Below are 15,091 nucleotides of genomic sequence, written 5' to 3'. Positions count from 1 at the left end.
TCACAGGCTTCAGGTAAGTCCTAAAGGCACCTTTGAAATAAATTTGGTGCATGCTGTCCTTGAAATTTAGGAATACACAACTGGTGGCATTCACATCATCTAACTTTACGAATCAAATTTATCTTTCCTGAATTGCTCTCCTGAGGAGCCTGCATAGTTCCATTGACCTTGTTGGAAATTTAGGATCTTAGACTGTACTCTAAACTGCATCTAAATTAGGTGCCTAAAGCACATGACGTGAATATCCCTTATGTGAGAGAATATAGAGAGGCAAGAAGAGGTTTAGTACCAGAAATACAATCTTCTGCAGCATGAATGTGATAGCTCACTTAAATTTAGAGTTTTGTACTCGGAGCTGCACAGTATTTTTGGCATTACAGAGCTTGTTTGATTTTGAATCAACAAAGACTAAATGGTGATTAATAACCTTCTAGCTCTAAGTGTGATCCTTTCTACCTGCTGAGGTAGATGCATGTATTCAACAGTTCTAAGCATAGGGCCACAATCAACAATATAATCAATCTAATGAGATTCATCAAAGAGAAACCAAAGACCATCACCATTTTAAAAGAAAGTAGGGAAGTATCATAAGACAATTGTTACTCGTACGGCAGTCATATTTTCTGCAACAGGTGTTGTGTTCATTACAGATGGGAATACATCTGTAGAAATAATTTAAAATGCAGATATAAATTAGAAGTTGGTAGTTATGACTAAGAGGAAAAAATGGTAATGGATATCAATTTTAATGCAGATTTGTAAAAAAAAAATAAAATTAAACAGACAAGAAAAAAAAAAGTGTGAATTCATATATAGATCAAGCTGTATATAAAGACAGTTTCCTGACTATGAGATCTAGTAAATTGATTAGCTGATTCCCAAAGAGGTAAAAGCTTCTGTTTTTACACTGACGTGGAAAATAAACTAGTATTGTTCTCTTGATAAGTCCTGTACTGACTGTTTCTTTTCCATCTCTACACTATTCAAATAGATTTTTATGGCTACTGTAGACAGTTAAGTTTTTAGGGTGTTCTGAGGTAAAATATATTTCCCAGTAGTCAGAATAAGGAAGAAACTTTTGCAGCCTTTCACACATAACAGTTATTTATAATGTAAACAGATTCCATTGAGATTTGTATAATTAGTTTGTATACATTGGCAGCTAAATTATTCTGCATGAATAGACCTTCAAAAAAAAAAAAAAAAAAAAAAGCAGTATATAAGTACTAAATAGTATTATTGATCAGATATTGAAGTAGTATTTCAGGTAAGTTAAAATGAATGAGTGCTAACACATATCTTTTTGCTAGAAATTATGATATGCAAGTGCCAGGCCGTACACTGGTAATGTATGGTATAACACTGCAAAAAAAAGCTGAGGATTAATAGCCTCCAGCCCCCACCCCCCTTCTTAATGTATTTATTTTTTACAATATAGTTTTGAATATTAGCAACAGAAGAAAGGGCTGAGAAAAATATTATACATGCAAATTTGGTGTTTTGGATTTTCAGAGTTGCATTTCCAGCATCTTTTAAATGTTTGTCAGACAGCCTATGGATAACCTAGGAAGCTAATGTGTCTTCACACACAAACCTCTTATGCAGTTCCACAGTGGAACTGATGAATTTATGTATACGAAAAAGTAATCCCATAACACAGCACTACCTTAACCAGAACTTCAGTAGAATTATTAATCCTAGGTTAAAAAAAAAAAAAAAAAAAAGATTTATTTCACTCTTTTATTGCTCTAAATAAAAAAAGAAGTAGTAAATAAAATATGCTCCCTTTGTTATATTACTGTTTCCTAAATAAAAATGATTTTATTCTTAATTTATATAATTGAAAAAATAAAGTGTAATGAATTAAAAAGTTTTCAGATTGGAAAAATGCTTTTCCTTCTCATAAAATTTGCCAGAAACAGCTACATTTTGCTCACTAATAACTAGCTGCCTCTTAGAAGCTAGGTTAGCTCTCTGAGATGATGGTCACTACTTTTGACTACTCACAAAAGTTGTACTACAAATATTACTGTTGCAAAATGAAATAATCAGTCAGGATTACATGATCAAAGGTTTTAAAATTCTTAATTCAGATTTGATGATCTGAATGTGAATTACATGATTTTATGCTACTTTTTTTTTTTTTTCTCTAAAGGGGAAGATCCTCTCTTTATTTTCCTTGCTGCTGCAGTCTAGTATCTGAACTGAAAGAAGAAAAGGCAATCAACACAACAGGTAGGACACAAAGACCTAGATTTTATTCCGGTCTCTGACAGAAGACTCCCACATTCCTGTATTTCACCTACACCCCATTAAATTGTCTGTAAAATTACTGATGAAGAATAGAGCTAATGTGCAGCTGATAACTCCACATTCTTTTTCATCAAGGTTAGATTATTATGCTTTTGTCTGTTAGTGCATTACTATCTTGTGGCTTGCAACATGTTTCAAAATATTTTATTTAAAGGTATTTTCAGCCATTAAAGGTCTCCAGAAATGCAGAATATTGTCACTAGTACACTGGTAAGAATCATGTTTGTCTAATGATAGTTGTCACTCCTTTTTTTTTTTAAACAACCTGCTAAGATGAAATTGATGATACTTGAAGATTGTTTTTTGGAAGACAAGACTGAGTTGGTATGTGGTCCCATCACACCTGGTTTCTGGGATGCAGATGTTCCTTTTTTTTTTTTGCTTAATATAATATTCTATAAGATAAATGTTGTGTTTTAAAATGCAGCTCTGATTTTCTATGCTTTGCTCACAGGAACTGTAGCTGCTTAGAAATCTAATGCAAAACAACATAGACTACCTACTTACCACTTATTTGTATAAGATAATGAGCATTAACAACCTGACATCCCACAGACCATCAGGATGTCTATCTGAACAGAAAGACAGTGACCCTATTAACACTGAGAAAGTTAAGAAGGATTCTAAGAAGGATCAGCATATTTTCATTATCAGTTATTCAGGTATACTGCATATGGAACTTTTTTCTCATAGATCCATACTGACACTGATTTATTGGAAACATATCAAAATGTTAATTTTCACTACATTCATAGAAATGACAATATCAGGGATTATCCAGACAGCAGGAATGTTTGAAGAAGTGAGGATTGATAAAACATTATTCAGTTTTGATTTAATTTCTTCAGATATGACAAAAAAAATTGTTATTCTTCATGACATGCTTCAAAACATACCCACCTATATTCTTTTAATTGACTTTTTTGAAGATATTGAGGTCAGAGGAACATAATTGTCATTTTATTGTTTGCATGAAAAAAAAAAAATCATGTTGATATAGTTGATATACTTTTTAAAAGCTTAATGTTTTCAGAGAATGGGAGGACAAGGGATTTTATCACTTAGCATATATATATCATTTAGCATATATCAGCATAATTTATTTAAAAGCTTCTAACTTTTCCACAAAATGCAAAGTTAGGCAGGGGATGGGGTTTGGTTTTGCTTTACTATGGACTGTCTTGTCTAATCCCCCTACCTATATGTTCAATATGCTGACAATTTATTTGTAGCTAGAATGCACCAGGCATGCTCCTGAACTGAAGCTCATCTTCCAGCATAGTTTCATCATATCCTCTGTGACGACACCACAAAGCAAATCACAATACTGCAAATGTGGCTAACCAAGTGAGCCACTGAAAAAATCCTCCTGGTCCAAAAAGCTGTCCAAAAACATCAAATATAACTTAATTTCTTAAAAAAAAAAAAAAAAAAAAAATCATTTCTAAAAAAAAAAAAATTCTAAAAAAATAACTTTTATCTGTCAGTAGAACAATATAAAATTTATACAGCACACAATACTTTCTGCATTTAGGATACCTTTATTTTTCACTGGTCTAAACATGTTGTTGCTTGATATGAGGTGAATTCCACTACTTAGCACTGTTTTTGATAAAAAAAAAAAAAAAAAAAAAAAAAAAAAAACACAGAAATAAGGTTTTTTTTACCTAGACATTGGGTTTCAGTACCACTCCAGAGACCATTTGCCAAGCATTCTCTCACGTGAGAACCAACTAATGTGTATCCTGTGTTACAGGTGAATATCGCGGTGGCTCCATACACTGTTAAGGTTCCAATCTTATTTCCATTTGGTGGAGATGGAAGACCACCACAGGAGATAACTAGGAAAAAAAAAAAACAGCTTAACAAACTGAAGTATGAAAATATTTTTGATCATTTCTTAGACCGGAAAACAATAGATCACCTCACATTTTCTTATAAAGTAAAGGTAACATGAATAAATATAAAAGCTGTATTCAAAAGTAAAATTACATAGTAGGCTTAAAATTATGCTTGATTTGGCAATGCATGTTCTAAATCAGAAAACTCAGATACCTTCACACCTTGACAGCAGTTTAAATACAATCTGGATTTCACATTCTGAAACAAGAGAATTACATGAATGTCTGGGAAGGTTGAAATTATATTCCTGGTGTAAGAGTATGCAGAAGGAGAGTGTCTGCTCCTTTAAGGGTATCTCATTAAGGACGTTTAACAATGCAAGAAGGGATAATAACAAAGGGAGGCAGAGATGGGGACCATGTCTGGTCAGTCACACTGAATTATGAGACTGTGTGAGAATGTAGGAGTGAGTGTTCATTCCAGTAGGGTTATCTGACTGAAGACTCCTAAAGTAGGAGGCAATCACAAGGAACAGACCTCCCAGTCACACTAATTGGTGGGCTAACAAGTTACAGGTGTCAAGAACTTACAAGTTCCAGGAAGGATGAACCTTGCAACTGATAAGATTGTGAACTGGGTGCCCCGAGAGTGGGAGGGTGCAGGAAACTGCAGAGCTCTGCAAAACCATGGAGGGTGTGTGTCATGTCAGTGTCCTCTCTCTGTGTGTGTCAGTGTGTGTCTCTGTGATACATGCTCAGTTTTGCTACTGGTTGAATCTGCAAAAGGGAAAGCAGCAGCCACGTCCCCCAGCCCAGGCAGGCACAGGCCCTGGGTCCCTGTGCACTGGGCCCCAGCAGCCAGGCAGGAGTGGTCCTGGGCTGGAGCGGCTGGAAAAGGCAGCTGTGCTCTTTACTTCCCTTAACTCATCATATATGCTCTTTTTTAACATGTGGTACTCTGAACTTTTCTTATTTCCTACTATTATTCATAATTATATAACATATATTGTAGCCTATCTATTCTGCTACAAAACTAGACCCATTATCAGAGAAACCTTTTGTAGCATCAGCTGCAACAGACAGCTACTACAGGCACCACAATGAAATTACCTTTTAACAATGTTTCAAACTCTAATTGCACCTGTCCTATAATGTTATTTGCTTTTAGAAAAATATATTGATAATGTTGTAATTTAAGATGCAGATCTTAAATTCCTTTAAAGAGTTTCAATTGTATTTTATTACCTGTTAGCAGAAACCATGGTTTTGTTTTCAAAAGCCTGTTAACAGGTAGATTTCTTATATGAAACCTCAAGGCCACATTCTTCTATATTGTAAAAGGTTCACTGTGGAAAACAACATGGAATTTCCAGTGCGAAAGTTGGGTAACATCAAGCACATACCGCTGCACAGTAAACCAGGTCATAAAAAAAGTAGATGTGATTAAAACTTCTTATGCATGTAAGATTTCCAGAGGTAAATAACACTCCTTATATATACACCCATACACACACTATAATCAAGTCACACTAATGTCATTTGCAGAATAGAATTTCCACTGTAACTTCTAATGCTAATTTGCTGAATATTAACTACACATACATAGGTTTATAATTTTTTTTTTTCCTAAAATGCAGCAGAATGGAGTGTTCTACACATTTGAAAATGCTTTACTATTTTTAATTACAGTGATTGCAGAAACAATAGCTAAGCTAATAACGAGCTACCTCATAACTTGTTAGGTAGCTACTTAGCATATTGTTAAATAAATAAAATGAATATACCAGTTAGGTCTCTCATAATCTAGAACTCCCTTAATTTGATGTTTCATACCTCCTTTATAGACATTATTCACAAGTAGATATTGATGCATACAAAATAAATCTACTTTAAACTTAGCTACCTCGAAGGAAGTTGTAGGGAGGTGGAGGTCAGTCTCTTCTCCCAAGCAACAAGCAATAGAACAAGAGGTAATGGCCTCAGGTTGCACCAGGAGAAATTTAGGTTAGATATTGGGAAAAATTTCTTCACTAGAAAGGTTGTGAAGCATTGAAACAGGCTGCCCAGGGAAGTAGTTGAGTCACCATCCCTGGCGGTATTTAAAAGATACGTAGATGTGGTGCTTAGGGACCTGGTATAGTGGTAGACTTGGCAGGTTGGACTTGATGAACTTAGAACTCTTTTCCAACCTAAATGATTCTATGAAATACTTTATTGTCAGTGTTTCAATTATCTCCTGCTGCTTCTGAAATATAATTTTAAACAGATAGGATCTATATTAGTATAACAAACTCTGAGCATGACAGTGACAGACAAAGTAAACAGTAGGCTCCTCAAAATACTCTGTAGTGTATTTCTGGATCTTAATGTTTTCTATCCAATGAAAGTGCTACTGAACAACTCTCTGAGGATGAAGTTTGCCATAATTACACCCTAATCAGTCCTTTCTGAGAGGGCAAAATAATGTACCTACCTTATAAATAAACCAATGCATCTTTAATCAACAACTCTTAGGGGTTTCTGCACATACCTAATACTTTGCTTTTGGTTAACTGCATGGCTCAACCCACAGTTACTTTAAGGTCCAGTAATTGTAGAGGTTGGTCAAGAAGTAGCTTTTCAGAGAGCTTTCACAAGCTGAATAATGCTTGTGTATTAGGCAGCAAACACAGAAGATTTTTAGTATGTGTGCACAAAAGAAACAATTACAGCTAATAGAATCAAAAAATCATTAGTTTTAAACTTGAGATGAAAATCCATATAACTATTACTGGTTTATAAGATATATACAACAGTTTCCTTATTTTTCCAACTAAGTATTTTCAGAAGAACATTTTCTCAAACCAAAACTAACAGAATAAAACATGCCAACATAATCCTACAACCTATCATTGTTCAAGAAAGATCCAATACACTGCTTTCATGCACTGTTTGTGCTTACAAGTAACTCTCTTAACCTTATTCTAAAAACATCTTAAATAATTTTATTTTCTGGAAAATATATATCATTTTGTATTATTTGTAGTTAAATGTAGTGCATCCTTTTGTGTCTTTCCTTTGCTGTTCTTTTCCCATACCAGCATTATTCTCTAATATTGCCTCTGCAATCCATGACAGGTTTGTAGCCATGTGCTTCCCATTACTCCTGAAAGGTTTGATTTTTTATTGGGAGCTCATGCTGAGGTGAGGAAGACTGGAATCTTCACCCCATTATAGGAAAGGACAGTTTTAATAGGAGTATGTTCTATAATCCTGCCCAGAACTACTAACATAAAAAAGGATATGTCTATATCCTATCTATATCTGTGTCTGAAAATATATCTGAAGTACTTGTATTAATTTACTAGATACTCCACTACTATGCAAAAATGTTTCATAAAACTAAAATTGTTGCAGTATATTAATATATCTGTGAATTATTTCTTGATCCCAGAGATGAAGGAAAACTATTTATGGGGGATTTTTTCTCTCTCAATTTTTTTTTTTTTTAACCAAAATTTATTACATCAACTTTTTAATCTGGTATAATAAAATTATACCCATTAAATATAATAATATATATAATAATATATAATAATATAAATAAAATTATAATATTATAATACATTTATAAATAATAATAATAATATGATACCCATTAAATATAATAATATAATAAATATAATAAAATTATACCCATCTCTCTAGATTAGTGCAAACATATTTCATCTGATTCATTAAACATGATCACCTAATTCTAGCTGATCAGCAAATGCTTACAATGAAAGTAGGCTCAGAGGAGATGCACATGGGTGGTGTATTCATGAAGCTCAAGGAAGAATACAGGGAGTGAACTCTGTTGCAGAGTTTCTTTTCTGTTGCAAAGAAAGCTGAACTTATCTCAACACAAAGGGGATCTTCTCTTTTAAGATGAGTGTCTGTGTTTGAGCGGATCAACTGACTGTGTAAATGGCCTTCCCTGAGTTAATCAAACCTCTGTCTTCCTGAGACGGCCAGACCAGCATGGGTAGATGTATACATCGCTTACCCACACACGAAGTATAAAACTGAACAATCAGTAAGATTAATTTTTAAGACAGCAACAGGCTCAAGATGGCTTTAACCTACATTTTCCTTTCCAGGGATTAGGGATGCCCAGTGTTGTGATGGTGAACACATAAAGAGTGGTAATAGGAACTGTGTTTGCGTTGCGATCCAACTGTATATTACAATTGCTGTAATATATTTGTGTTATGATTTCAGTATATTGCTGACTATGCTGCTAAATCGAAATTCTGTGTAATGTCAAATATCTTCAAATAAGTAAATTTGGCAGTAAATATCTATCTAAATCTATCTTTCTAATTTCTAGGAGAGAGAAAAAATGAAGTTTGGGGGAAATTTGCTAAGGCTCTGAGATTGTAACCCCTGGCAACTGTATGAGCGCACTGATATTCTCTAAATCCTTGAACATCTGAAGTTAGGACTGACATAAGTTATGATAAATGTGAATGAAGACCTTATTAAATATAAAAGCCTGTGTGTGTTTCTCCAAGTGTACCGTTTCCATGTTTCATCAAGACATCAAGGCAATGTCACCTTCTAATATAATATAATTCTAATCTGAAATCCTCTAAAGTAATAACGTCACCTCCTACTATTCTATGAACTTACCCGCTAGTTAAATAAATCCACAGTCAGAAATAGACCATTGTCCAGACTGATCTTATTATTACTTCTTATTGTATTTTACACATAAATAATTTGAAACAACTAATTTTAACAATTGGAAATTTCATGTTCTATTACTCACAGGAAATTGATAGCATAAGAACTTTTTTAAAAATAAAATAAATATATTTATAAAATAAAATATGTGTATTAAAAAGTATAGTGGATTCTGTAAAATGCTCCTTACCCTTGCAACTCGGCCTTTCATTGCCTACACTCCAGGTTCCATTAGACCTGCACTGTATGAGTCTTTGACCCAATAAATAATATCCAGGACTGCAGCTGAGCATGACTTGAGCTCCATACTCATTCAGTGACCCAGAAATCAGTCTCCAGACAACATGTTCTGAAAGCAGAGTCTCTATGTTTGGACAAGTTACAGCTGTGAAGAAAAGATACTTAAATATTAGCATTCTATCACTACATTTCTTCACAGAAAATGTCTTGCCTTACATTGCAGAAGTCTTGCAATGAAAAACTGAGCACACCATAAGCATTTTTGAAATACAAGTTCTAGGAAAATAATGACTATCATATAGTGAGTATTGCAAATTAGGCAGAATTATGTAGTACATTTTCATTTAGAGCGATGCAGTGGAATAATGACAGACAGTCATGTTCTAACTATTTATTTAAACATTTTACAGACAAAAAAAACCTACAGTGGTTTTAAATGAAAAACAAATATTGCTATGTAATTTTTGCAAAAGCTCAAAGGTTTTTTTGTTTGTTTGTTTGTTTTTAATTGTCCATGCTATTTGCTTTAGAAAATCTCTAACAGGTTCTTAAAACAGGTTGTCAGAAAAGCTGGTAGCACGCATTCAAATGCTAATTACCATAAAATGTTATACTGTGGGTATTTGAGAAAATGATTACATTCCAGTTTAGAACACTTGCCAAAACAAAACAAAACAAAACAAACAACAACAACAACAACAACAACATTTAGAAAGGTTTAAAGGTTTTTAGAGTGATTTCAGTTCTGTGGCTTTTAGTATTTTAGATTTTGTAAGATAATGCAGTTAGTGCATGTAAGTAAGAACTGTGGTTAATGTTTTTTCATAAGGCTTACAATAGCTATCAACCAGTTTCCAATTAATGATCTGCAATTCAACGTAAAACAAAATATTTGATATTTAAGATATTGACATGAATTATGAGTATGAATATGTTATGAAAGAGACTAGCGCAGGCAAATAGTGAAATACACAGAAAGTGATAAAAAAATCCTGTAAAAATCTAGAAGCTAGATTACCACCAATTTTCAGAAAGCTTTAGTAATACTGCAATTATATCTTTTCCAATAGCTACTTTACCCATAGCAAATTCTATCATCTAAGAAACATTGTGCTGGCAACATAGCATATATGTGAATATGTGCAAGAACTAATGAAAAGGAAATCATCTTGAGAACTTTTCCAAAAGACCAGTTAGAAAATTATGTTGAGTTGAAATTTTAGAATATGTTTTTACATTTTTTTTCAGTATGTCTTAAGAAGGATTGCTAGTATACAATCAAATTGCAACTTAAGAGTACTTCACTTTCTCCTTTATAAAAATATTCTGAATAGCTATAAACAGCTTCCTACATTAAAGGATGACTTCCTACTTCCTAATTTAATTTAAATTGATACCGGTACTAAACCATGTTTCATAGCTACTCAAAGATTACTCTCTATTAACCAAAAATTATTTGTTGTTAAATATTATAAGCCCATTTAAAAACTTCACTTAACACCTCAGAGTGAAAATCAGTCTGTCAGAAAATAAGTCTGTCAGAAGACTAAATTTATTCTAAATAGGCATTTAATACCCTGATAAAGTTAACATTTTTATCGCTTCTTCTTTCAAGTAGTAGTTTTATTGAGAAATATGGTTCTTTCAAAGATGAAAGCAAGCTTCTTATTTAGTCTAATAGTAAAAAAAAAAAATTAAAAAATAGTCTTACCATAGGGGATATCTTAAGACACTTAGAGATAAGAAGCTCAACTATTTCAGCACATGTAAATGAGTAACATAGACAATTTCTTTTAATCTTGTACTGGAATTAGTATGTAATTTATTCTGTTCTTTAGCTACAAATACACTTAGAACCTTGTTGCAAGTACACTTTAAAAACTATCAGATTTCAATACACAACTGTACAATTTCTACTTGAAATTGTAACTAAGTACAGAATATACTTCCAGCTAAAGACCGTGTTGATGTAATCAACTAAAGTTGTTGCTTGAAAATTTTATTTATTATTTTCCTCTCCTTCTGGAAACAAACAAAAAACACTATTAAGAGAAACTGGATTTATTGCACATAGATTATAAATCTACTAATTAACTCTCAGTCTCCCTCTTGCAAATTATAGATAGGGTAATTGTCATTTACATACATAAAGGTGTATAAGGGATGAACTCAACTTCTCAACTTCCTCCAGATGTGAAGATGTGTTAGGTATGTTCTCCTAGGTATGTGTTTTAGAAAAATGTATGAATGCTGTTTTACATAAAGTAATGTGTTTTACATAAAGTTTAGGTCAGAAAAAATAATTAGCATTTGAAATTATTAAAACTACTAATTTTAATGACATAATAATCTCCAGAAATTGTTAATTTTGAATAGGATCAAAAGCAGGGAAGTTTTTCTAAAACCCCTGATATACTTTCTACTCAAGATATTGATTAAATCTCTATTTTTTTTCTTCTGATTAATAACTACATTGAACTATTGATATTTTCTTAGAATCTGAATACCAAAATGTTGATGTCTCCCTTTTACTGAGTAACCTTCCTGTCCAAGCAGGACAGAAATAAGCTTGCCAATAAGCTTGCCTTTGCTTATCTTTACATAAGTCAAAAAAAAAAGTACATCTCATGCTGACCCAGCAGTATCTTAAATATTGTGACTCTAAATGTTATTATTGTTTCAAATAAAAAAATAGAATGTATAGGATGGAAAAAAAAAATATCTCAGAGGAGCTAGCTATTCTAATTTGAAAACAAAATGAAATCTGATGGTATATGATTCTTCATCCAGTTGTTTATGATCATAAAGAAACAGAATGGGCATTTTTTTCTTACTGTCTTGTGAATTTATAATGCAATTTATTAGAATTGATAATAATTTATTATCAATTATAATAATAATCATTATTATCATTCAAATATATTCAAACATAGCATTTTGACTAAATTCACTATTGGCTTAAAAAAAAAGGCAAGATTAAGGTTAAAGCCTTGTATCATGAAATAAAAAGAAATTAGTATGGTTTAAATTCATAAGTATTAGTAAAATTAGAAGACTGTAGGAAAAAAAACTCCTATACACCACAGAACCACAGAACAAAGACGAATAGGATCACAGGAGTTGATAGCTTCAGTGTGCTAGCAGAAAAGAAGTGCCTTGAGCAAAAAAAATCAAGCACTTCTTGGTGTTCAACACATTGAAACAGAAAGGGCTTCCAAACATGGCATCAGTCTGCCAATCGGCTATGTCAAGTCAATCTGTTATGAGTCTAATGTATCTGGACTAATCTAAAATGCTTGAACTAATTAAGATTTTCACAACATTTTACTGAGCTTCACTGAACTTACTGACCCTTAACAAGCACTCCATGTTAAAGACCCAACCTTGAAAAAATACTCCAAAAATTACTTTCTGATGTCAGGACTTATTAAAGAAAGTGTTAAGAGAATTATTGGCTATGGTCTTCTAACAAAAATTCTACCAATTATGCAATACCTGATACTTTGCCTGTTTATATTAACAAATTTCTTTTTGCACTTGTAATAAAATTAATGATTTATTTCAGATCTACTTGTGATTCATAGTTGTATAACTAGATATTGCTCAAACATTGAAAATTATTTCTTTTTTTAAAAAAAAGGTTTCTAAAATTTCTAACTATATTGTAATTAATTTATGGATAAAAATCACATAAGAAGAAAAAGTTTGGACCCTCAGTTATAGCTCAGCACACCATAGCTTCCAAAAATACCAACAGTGAAATCTTCGATATGCACAATATGCAACAGTAACATTAGCTGCTCTTAAAAATGCCTGATATAAGGGAAACTAGCACAAACCAATGAGGGATCCAATTTAAATCTTTGAATATATTAAAGACTACTGGAAAAAAAGCTATAAAGCTATACATTTACAGGGCCCATCCTGGACAATTAAAATTTTAGAAAACATAATTAGTCACAAAATCATTTCCTAGGTTAGGCATCTACTATCAACATAAGAAGGAAAGCAAGTAAGAACAGAGGCTAAGTTATCCTATTCAGCAATATATATATTTTTAATAAACATACTGGTACAGATTTCAGTACTGACACATATGCAGTCTAACCTATACGTGTTCATTTTAATTTACATATATAGAGATGTAGTATTGTATACAATTGTACTGTTTACCAGTTATGGTATTTAGCTTTAGAGAAATGGTAATTTTGGTAACCTTGCCATAATCATGCCACCCTAGTTATTCTAAAAGTATTCTACATCCTTAAACTGTCATTAATGCAAACACTGAGACTGTATTGTATCTCAGATTAGCAGAAATCTTTAGTACTGAGAGGCAGTGTTTGTCAGAGCAAACTCAAGACTGAGCTTTCTTTTCACGGAACATTAATTTTGGAACAAAGAAACACAAACCCTAGTATAGTATTATATATACATACTAAACAGAAGCAAGCTCTCTTTTACTTTAGAACAAGCTTAGTATGACCTTATCAAATCAGATCTCACTAATTTTTCAGTGGCTTTCTCTGAAGCATCTACTACTACTGATACAGTGAGGCACAACTCATTCTTTCTAATTCGTTCAGTTCTTAATAATGATCTACAACATCTGTTTTTCTATACTATTCAGAGAAAGAGTAAACAATAATACATTCAAGCTAGGAACAGACTTTAGTGTCATCAACTAAGAATTTCATTTGCTGCGGAGAGATAACCCAGATTTTAGATCAGTATTTCTGTTTCAAGAAGAAAGCCAGTATCAAGTATCCACAAAATAAAAATTCCTAAGAAAACATACTTAGCAACTCAAAGTTATGAAATTTTGTATCCCTGAGTTATGAAATTTTGTATCCCTGCCTCCCCCCCCCCCCCCCCCCCCCCAAATCCATTCAAGATGAAAAGGGAGACAAGGGGTAACAGTTTTAAACTTAAAAAAGGGTAGAGTTAAATTAGATATAAGAAATAAATTCTTCAGGATGAGGGTGGTGAGGCAATGGAAGAGGTTGCCCAGAGAAATTGTGGATGTCCCATCCCTGGCAGTGTTCAAGGCCAGGTTGGATGGGGCTTTAGGCAACCTGATCTAGGGGAGGCCCTAGCCAGCATGGCAGGTGGGTTGGAATTAGATGATCTTTAAGGTCCTTTCCAAACCATACCATTCTGTGATTCTATGAAAAGGGAAAATCACTTCTAGAAGACTGAAAATCTAGGTTCCTAAATCAGAAGAATTTCACAGGAGATGAATGATACACAGGAAAACAAGCACATGGTGAAAAATATTTTAAAATTTAGATAAAAAATGTAAAAGCAAAAGAAGTGTCTCAGATGAATGGAGTGACTTCCATCAACACCTTTAGATGACCTTGTTTCACTACAAAATGCTTATGGATGAAGCATAAATCTCTCTGTTCAGTAAGTGAATTTAGACATCCAGAAGAAGCTCTAGATAGAATTTAAAAAGCAATACATCTAAACTTTGCATTTACATCTAAGTACTTTTCTGTTCCCATCTTACAGTCTTTCTGATTTGGAAGACCTAATTTCTCTGCACTTGGTATATATTCTGCAGAAAGTGGGGCATTAAAGAATTACGCAAGAATAATTTTCACTAATTAGTCACAAACAAAATGTAATAATCATGCTATAATGGTGCAGTTTTAGTATAATAATAGGAAGAGATTATCTTATTCAAAGGAACGGAAGGAAATTTCATTTGTGTTCTTTTCCCTTTTTAATTTGTCACTGCAAGAATCAACATCCATATTTCCATAGTAGCAGGCAAAATAAAAATCATAGATGATGAAATGGAATAGGCAAAATAAAGAATTCCCACAAGTGTTCTTGTTTTAATCTTAGAAAGATGGAAACTAATGATTTTTCATGAGAGTACAGGTGTATAAAGATGCTAATGACAGGTAAGACAGCATTTGTCAACTGACTATACTTACAACTTAAAACTTTAAATTTTAAATCATAGCCACTGTGGTGTAAAT

At 32.8% G+C, this 15,091-nt stretch overlaps 1 protein-coding gene across 4 annotated transcripts in view; it reads right to left on the bottom strand.

The window, feature by feature from the left end:
- CSMD1 (CUB and Sushi multiple domains 1) overlaps positions 1 to 15,091 on the bottom strand; it is a 1,186,669-nt gene that overhangs the window by 73,757 nt on the left and 1,097,821 nt on the right. For all 4 annotated transcript variants that reach the window (XM_032184761.1, XM_032184762.1, XM_032184764.1 and 1 more), the window contains 2 exons: positions 9,052 to 9,246; positions 3,981 to 4,154 (listed from right to left, as the gene is read on the bottom strand). In XM_032184761.1, coding sequence (XP_032040652.1) covers positions 3,981 to 4,154; positions 9,052 to 9,246 — 369 coding nt within the window. The remainder of the gene's footprint in view (positions 1 to 3,980; positions 4,155 to 9,051; positions 9,247 to 15,091) is intronic.

This window comes from Aythya fuligula, chromosome 3, assembly GCF_009819795.1.
Source record: "Aythya fuligula isolate bAytFul2 chromosome 3, bAytFul2.pri, whole genome shotgun sequence".
Classification (NCBI taxonomy): domain Eukaryota; kingdom Metazoa; phylum Chordata; class Aves; order Anseriformes; family Anatidae; genus Aythya; species Aythya fuligula.
Note: the sequence above shows the minus strand (reverse complement) of the source record. Positions and strands in the feature narration are given on the sequence as shown.